At 41.7% G+C, this 8,951-nt stretch overlaps 1 protein-coding gene across 1 annotated transcript; it reads right to left on the minus strand.

The window, feature by feature from the left end:
- Window positions 1–1,569: 1,569 nt before the first annotated feature.
- On the minus strand, window positions 1,570–8,221 carry LOC144692024 (scavenger receptor cysteine-rich type 1 protein M130-like). The gene is made up of 5 exons (XM_078560581.1): window positions 8,168–8,221; window positions 7,604–7,674; window positions 5,890–6,203; window positions 4,412–4,729; window positions 1,570–1,880 (listed from the first exon to the last, which is right to left on the minus strand). The coding sequence occupies exons 1-5, from the start codon at window positions 8,219–8,221 to the stop codon at window positions 1,570–1,572; spliced, it is 1,068 nt and encodes a 355-aa protein (XP_078416707.1).
- Between the last annotated feature and the right edge of the window lie 730 nt (window positions 8,222–8,951).

Here is an 8,951-nt window from a genome sequence, read left to right on the forward strand (position 1 = left end):
CTTTTGGTGGGATGGATTGAGGTGATGCCTTGAATGTGACGTTTGATAAACAATCAAGGGAAACATAGCAGAGGGGAACACAGCTCGGGCCAGATGAAATCATGTAAGACTTATGTGCAGAATAAGCAGCAGCCAGATGCGTTGAGCGGAATGGACAGTTCATGTGCAGTTTCTGCACCATTCAGTAAAATACCATCTATGTGAAACTTCTATTATAAAGGAAATGAGTTTATTTAGTTCACCCTTACCTGAGCACATGATCTTAACATCTTCTTTATGAGTACAGTCGTGGGAACCCCAATATGCAGAGGGACATTGCCAGATATACGATTCCTCCCCTGAACAGTTGAAGTCTTCCAGCCAAACTGGACCTGAACCTGATCCACAAGAGACTGGGAGTGTCACGTCCAATGCCTTTCCGCAATGCAGCTGTTTGCAAACTACATCAGCGTCTGTCATATCCCTGGAATCATCACAAGCAGAGCCCCAGGTCCCGTTGTAATAAACCTCCACTCGGCCTGCACATGGGCTTCCACCGTTTGACAGCATTTGCTGTTTGTGTTCTGATCCAAAAAATACAATATATATCATGCATCTCCGATTACGGATTTATCTCAAAGCTCAATTGAAACTATTGGATATTATCCAGCAAATGTAATTAAAAAAACGTGTAACCTGCCTGTGGCAAGTAACTGATTGTATGTTTGAATTCATGTATCTCGAATTACTTGAAATAAATAATGTTGAGTGAACAAACAATACAGATATTCCTACAGATGACGCCTATGATATTTTATCTTTCAGTTCACTTATTGTCTGCTCAATGCTGAGTGCGCTGTTTCAACGTCAATTCAACTTATTCGTATTCATAGTTCCAGCGCAAATACTTATGAACATCAATTGTACAAAGCTTTACTTTTTTCTTCCCTGCACGCATCTCAAACCTTTATTTCACTCGATTTCTGAATATCTCGCTATTTTATGTTGATAATACGGAGAAAATAATGCTGTAATTCCTCAGGAGGCCTGGCCGCATCAGTGGAAATAATAGCCAAGTTGTCATTTTAGACAGACATTTCATAGAAGCTCAGCATCTGCTGCTGAAAGGCTTGAACGTGCCTCGGTATTTCAAGGATGGAATAATCCTGAAATTCGATGAGCGGCCTGTCGCCCTGACCAGTTCATGAACTGCAATTCTATGAAAACGTTGTAAAATTAAGAGGCAAAATCGCACCAAGCTGTAACACCCATCCGGACACCACCGTGCCTCACCATCACAAACTCCACCAGCACCCGCGGGAACAACTGCAACACACTCTCCCAACCGCACTGTCAGAATGACCTGTCCTACAGAAAATTGAGAATTTCGTCGTTAATAAATGCGCAGCAAAAATGAATGTCCTGCTTGTTGTTCTGTTCTGTCCATGCCCACTCTCTCCGCGTTAACCCTCCAGTGATAAGCAGTTAGCTTAAAAGCACTCGAGGAACAAGTGACGTATATTCACACTTTCCGGCTTATTTGATAATTTTCTTTGTTTTCTTGTAAGAGAGCACTATTTATTCACCTGATCACAGAACCCCGATGCCAATACTCTCATCGAGAGACGAATTCATTGCAAATGAGCTGCAGTTGCGGAGATGCAATTCGTTTCCTCCACACTGGACATCATTCACCCACACGGGACCTTCACTCTCTCCATACTTTGAAAAGTTATAAGCGGCAATTGCGACACCACATCCTAGTTGCCTGCAGACCACGTTAGCATCATTGATGTCCCAGAGGCTGTCCTCTACTCTGCCCCAGACACCGTTGTGGTAAATTTCCACCCGACCATCACAGCGTCTTCCTCCATTCGTCAATCTTAGTGACCAACTTTCATCTACAAGAAGAAACCGTTTGAGAGCAGCGGTTAAAGCTCAACAATTCGTTGTAACCGGGACAATAACTGTTAAATGTTCTGACCCTGGTGCCAAGCAGAAGCATATCACTGGGAGCCTGCCGAGCTCTCTGAGGCGGGAGGGTGAGCAGCCACCATACGTGCTCCGTTACTGGAGCAATGACAGAAGTAGAAAGATGAATGTAGTCCTGCAGATGAAGTTTAAGGATGCTGCAAACAATCTAGCAATTGGCAACCAATGGATTAGTATCCTCGTAATATTAAAATATCCCTGCACGACGTACAAAGTATAGAACTGATGAAAATGTCGCGGGAGAAACGATGCATGATAGCGCTAAACAAGTTCATGGGGCTTTGTGCTCTGTTCTCATGGACTCATAGACTGAGTTCTGAGAAGAAAGGACCAATGGATGTGTTCACGTATTTCACATGAAAAAATCCGGAGGCGATGTCCATCTGGTTTATTTGTTGGGGCGTTCGGAACGGATTTGGTAGGGATTTTGGAACGGGCAGATAATGTTTGAGAGTCAAACCAAACTGCTCAGTAAACTAGAAAAGAAAGACGGCTCTAACGGAGGAAATAATATGGTGTTATTCAGGATAAGAATAACAGGGATTGTAATGGGGCCTCAATTATAATTACCGTTCAGGTGTGTGAACATACATTGTGCTAAATAATTTTCATGATGAGGAGGCGCAGGTAGCCACCTCCGAAAATATTTAAGGCGCGATAATGGATAATTGGCTTAGACAAGTGAAGGACAACACAAAAACTCCTAAACCCTCGGTGATTAAGAGAGAGGGAGTAAGGTGAAACTGAAAAAAGAAAAAGAAAAACAAGCCTACAATATTGAATGTGGATAATAGAAGTGAGATCCGCGATTACTGGACAATAACCAGATCGTATAAGAGACTCCGACCAACATAATTGGGATCTTACAGTGTTATATAGTCACAAAAGCGACACATGGATAGAAATCGGCATATGAACGCTTATGTTAAGGCTCAGGTGGTGAGTGAGCATTTTAAGTATGTTTTTGCCAAGGAAGAAAGTGCTGCTCAATGATGGTCAAACAGTACGCAGCTGAAATAACGGAATGGCTAGATATTTATAAAGAGGACGAATAAACTTGAGTAACTGATTTTGAATTTGACAGGACACATGGAATGAATGCGATGTACTCGACGAGCATGAACTATGTCAGAGCCGAAATCGCCAGATAATGGCCTTAATCCTCCAATCCTTTTTAAATGTCGATAACTGAAGTTTCCAATATTACACCCTTGTTCAAGAAAGGGTTTAAGGACGAACGCAGTAAATACAGAATGCTTATTTGCATGCTGTGAGTAATTAGGTTCTGCAATGCACTGCCTGAGAAAGATGTGTTTGAGGATCTTCAATGCACTTCCTGAAATTGTAGTGAATGAGGATCTGCAATGCACTATCTGAGAATGTGCTGGATTAAGATCTGCAATGGTCTGTTTGAGATTGCGATGGATGAGGATCTATAATGCATTGACTGAGAATGTTGGTGATGAGGAAATGGGAAGCAATGTACGAAAATGTGCTGGTTGACGATCTGCCGTACACTACCTGAGATTTTGGTGGGTGAGGATCTGCAATGCACTGTCTGAGAATGTGGTTTGTGAGGATCTGCTGCTCGCTACGTGACAAAGTGTTGACTGAGGATTTGAAAAGCACTTTCTGAGATTGTGCGTGATGGGGATCTGAAATGCACTACCTGAGATTGTGGTGGATGTGGATCTGCAATGCACTGTCTCAGAATGTGGGAGATGAGTTTCTGGAATGCACATGTATGACAATGTGCTGGATGACGATCTGCAATGAACTTGCGGGGAATGTGGTGGATGAGGATACGGAATGCATCTTCTGAAAATGTGGTGGATGAAGATCTGAAATACGCTGCCTGAGATTGTGTAGGATGTCAACCTGCAATGCACTGTCTGAAAATGTGGCGTATGTGGATCTGCATTGCATTGTCTTTGAATGTGAGTTATTGGGATCTAGAATGCACTGTCTGAAAATGTGCTGGATGGCGATCTACAATGCACTGTCTAAGGTTGTGGTGGATGAGGATCTGCAATTTACTGTTGGAGAAGGTGGAGTATGAGGGTCTGCAATACACTGCCTGAGAAAGTGAAGGATGAGGATCTGAAATGCAATCACTGAAAATGATACTGATGAGCATCTGTAATTCATTGTCGGAGAATATGGTGGCTGAAATATGAAAAGCACCGTATAAGAATGTGCGGCGATGATCTTAAATGCACAGCCTGAAGATGTGGTGGAAGAACATGAATCGTAGATTTAAAAATAGAATTGGTCAGATATTTGAATGGAAGATAATACAGGATTATTGTAAATTTCCAGCTGTGTGACTTGTTAAGATAATTTTACAGAGAACCTGCATGGACACGACGAGCCAAAAGGCCGATTTCTGTGCTGCTCAAGATGATTTTTATCCATGATTACATGGACTGAGAGGACTCACCTGAACAGATGACACTCACGTATTTTCCTTGTGAGCAGTTAAATTTTTCCCTGGATGTAGTAAGCGGACACTCCGTCAATTGGGATTCGTTCCCGCAGCACTTGTAATTTTCCTTCCACACCGGTCCGGTTCCCTGTCCAACGGGAGAAACTCTCGGGATTTCCTTTACTGCCCCGCAATGAAGGTGCTCACACACCACACTAGCGTCTTCTAAACCAAAGTGAACAGCACACAGCGACCCCCATTGCTCCCCGTGTAGCACTTCCACCCGGCCGGAGCACCGGTCCTCACCAACAACCAATCGAGGTCCATGTTTCCCTGTTTTTAATAGAAATAAGGGCGAAAACAATTGGTAAATCAACATTTAAATATAGACATGGCAAAACAACAACAAAAAAAGTGATTAAAATTGATAAGATCGTGTTGCACTGCATGTTCACACACCTTACCATTTGAAGCACACCAAATTGCGTTTGGCTCTTAAGAGAACGTGTATATTTGCTCAAAGTTGAGAGTTCATCCAGAAAATCTAATGGAATGCTGGACTTTGTCTCAACAGCTTTGAAATAACAAAGACAGGACGTGACGTTTCAGTCATACCGAGTATTGGTCAGACCGAACCTGTAGAACAGCTGTTAGATTTGGACACGTCACTCAGTACATAGATATTAGTCTTGGAGTGGAAGCAGTTTAGATATTATATAATGGGCTTAAGAATTGTATTATCCTTCCAGTTTGAATAAAGATGACTTGACGCTATTTAATCTGGTAGGGCTAGGAATGATTAACCTATGTTTAGAATTTTAAATGGATTTCAAACATTTGAGAAAGAGTCACAGGTCCAGTAATCCAGAAAAAAAAGGCCACTCAAGGAATTAATTTGTTTCTGCGGGTGATTGGAACATATTTGGCATGGTTTGCATTCATTGCTGGTTCCGACATTCCCCTGCGGAAGCGATTGAAATCCTTCCTCTTGAACTGCCGTCGTAGGCATGTAGAATGTACACTTGCAATGTAGCTACGGAGATGATCCCATTATTTTGAACGAAAAACCAGAAAGTAAATTTTCTTCTAATCATTTACCTCATTTGTTTCAATTCATTGAAAACCTTCTCTAAAATACTGCAACCACCGTTTATTATTAGTTCACCTACTTTTATAATTAATGAATTCTTCCTCAGATTTGGCAGACCGAACACGACTTGAGAGTTCCTTCGATAATGGGTGTTCTGGCAAATGTGAATGAAATGTATGTATGGTCCATGCATTAAAATAGCAATAATAAGGTGCTAATTTCAGATAAGGTAGAAGTTACTGACTTAACAATAATTGTGTTATTCCAGAATCATAAAAAGCGATAGAGAACATTAAAGACGTGCTTAGGAAGCAACATATTAGAAGTATACAGCAATGGCAGTTTCACAGTTTCTGAAAAGTTCATCAAAAAACTTTTTGTCATTCCGATTCGTTCTACTCACCAGAACAGAACACACTGACATCCTTCATGTGGGTGCAATCGTTCTGATTTACTGGAGCGTAAGGACAGTCTGTCAGGCTTGTCTCATTGCCTTTACATTCAAAGATAGCGCTCCGTAGAAGTCCAGTGCCCTCTCTAAAATAAGCCCCTTTTACCACGGACACGGCGACTCCACACTGAAGCTGATGACAGACCACACTGGCGTCATTCCAATCCCAGTGAAGGTCACACACCGTTCCCCAATTGTACCGAACTGTACCTCCAGTCTGCCTGAGCATTGGGAATCCCCGGATACTAGCCTGGGAAACCTGTGATCTGAGTGAAAACAATTCATGATAGCACCAATCATTTTCTATTATGTGGATATCTGTTTAAGCAAAACCTTCATGATGCCTTCTGATAATGGTTTCATTCTGGCACAATAGCGATTACGATAAAGGCGATGTTTCTCCAGAAGTTATTGCTTGTAATGTGGCCATATGCATCCTTTAACACACTTCGATTTATTGCTACCTCTGGTCTGTATTACAAACATGCACTGTATCTGCAGAGTAACTTGGCTAGGCATCTATTGAGAGAGATGTCCAGTTTGTCGTCAAACACTTTCTGCTCTACCAGCAGCGAACTTCCTTCCTTCCCATATCATTCTTAGCCCGAATGCCGTCCAGAAACCATGGACTGAGACGCGGCCCATGAAAAACATTGAGATTCTGCCTACACTGAATGACACAAAGAAAATGTGACCAGCTCCCTCCCACCATTTCATCATTCACCCCAATACACGTGCACACCTTCGATGAGCAGGCGATAGATCTCATTAATGAAGGTCACCCGGAATACGACTTTTCACAGCTGATACTAATTAGCACTAATTTCCAAATATAAACTATATCAATTGGCATCCAATTGCCCCCGCCTCGCCCCCCTAACCCCCCACCCACCCATCCCCCCATTCAATCCTTGCGAGAAATCACCCGATCACCTTAATAAATAAATGCCTTTCTCTTCTATTCTGTATGTTGTATCGAGTTGTATTTAATAGTTTCAAATACATATCTATTCTCAACGTCCCAATTTATCTAATTTTACTACTTCTGGACGCTCACTTTTCAACCCCTTCTCTTGAAATTATATGACCCACTCTTCACAACATCTGCTTATATGGAAGCGGATGCAGCTTTCTCTTCCTAACACTTTCAGGGTGTAACTCTTCCCTGACACCTGGCGACTGAAACTAAACGTATTTCAGATACACTGACAGGCCAGAACATCTTATGGATTAATCCAGGAATCCTTACATCTCCTCGAAAGATTAGAGTCTACAGTGTGTCCTGCTGGCGTTTGTCACTTCGTCGATGGAGCAAATTGACGAACAAAGAGACGAAACAACCTCAGGCATAAATTGATCGATCCGAGAATATCTTCCTCGAGAAAAGTTCCAAACACTGGAAGCACAAACGAATGTAGAAAGTCCTTTTGAACAAGTCAGTAAAATGTAACGGTCACATACAAGGGAAAAAAATGGTTCGTGCTATTTTAGTATTCTAAAAAATATTGACATCTAGAATCTAAAGGAATCGATCGCTGGATAACCATGTACAGTTCTTGGAACCAAACCTTAGATTGAACACGGTGATCATGTAAGGAGTGCAGTTCGGGCTCCCCAGAATATCCTCCGTCTTTCAAATTTAAACTTGAAAGGACAGTTTATGTACCTGTGCTCATGTTCCCTTACATCGTCTTTCGATTCCAGAAGCTTAAAATTTAATAGATCACTGAAACATTTCTGATCAAACACATACACAGGGAGCCTCTTAAGGCAATCATCAATGTGCAAATGAATGGGGAGCCATTGATACTCCAACTATATTCTCTCCAATCCTCACTCGGCCCTAATAACAAGATTAATCTGGTCAGTGAGAGGCGATGATAAAGCAACCTGATTGCACTCGACCAGTCTTCACTTGCCTCGACAATAAAGGGCAGGTAACCTTCTATCACGTAGCCTGAATTACGGCCTATAATTTAGGGGAGAAGGGATAAAAAGCAAATATCACCCTCAATAATTATGGTTCATTTAATCCAGGACAGCAATTGCACTGGCGGATCCATACAAGTGTTTGGATAAGAGAGTAAAAGGTCGCTGCCTTGCATAATGGTTACAATCTTTTTTCATGGGTACTTTTTCAAATAACGAATGTCGTCTCTGTATATCGCTTCCACAGTTTTAGTCTTACAGGCGTCAAACGTGAATATTGTCTCTCCACATGTACCCTTACCCAAATCAGTGGTTTTAGAATCTTCTGTTTTTGTTTTTGTTTTCCAGAAACCATAATTACGCCATTTCGTTTTCATTTTACAGTAGTTTTTCTGTACTATCGTGCAAAAGAAATTAAATAAAAAACCAAGCTAATTCCGTGAGAGACCATGTGGAGTTAGCAGAAAGCTAGCAGAGTTAATTCAAAGCTGAACAGCAAACAGACATCACTGATTAGGGGTTGAGGATAGATATTCAGACCAGCACAGAGGTAGAAAGTTGTGTTCCAGCAGGACTGATGCCAGGAAAATATTGTTTACGGTTTATAGCAACAGATTATCCACAGGAAGCAGTTCAAAAATAATGTGTGAAGTCAAATTGGAAGCGCATTTGAAACTCAGGAAAATTGTGAGGAAATTTTGCAGAACAGTAATTACATTGACAGAACAAACAGTAAATGCTATAAGTTTACAAACGGCACTTAATTTGCAAATGAATGTTACAATATATAAGGGCAATGCATTAATTTTGTTGGAATTAATTCGGAGGACATGACCTCATTTGAAAATGAAAGTCCAAATGAGGGAGATGCGCCATCTGATCTCAATGTCTCTGCCTTCATTTCTGGAGGTACAGCATTGAAAAGCTTGATAGTTTCATTATATTTCGGTCAGCCCACCCTTGCGCTGCCGGCAGTTTTCAGTCACGCCAAAGTCAATGGGCACTTGAATTTCTCGTCACCATTTACACGCACGGCACCACCCCAACGGGGCCTTCAAATTCCAGCAGACTCCAGAAAATTTGAC

The sequence above is a fragment of the Cetorhinus maximus genome, chromosome 16, assembly GCF_964194155.1.
Source record: "Cetorhinus maximus chromosome 16, sCetMax3.hap1.1, whole genome shotgun sequence".
Classification (NCBI taxonomy): Eukaryota; Metazoa; Chordata; class Chondrichthyes; order Lamniformes; family Cetorhinidae; genus Cetorhinus; species Cetorhinus maximus.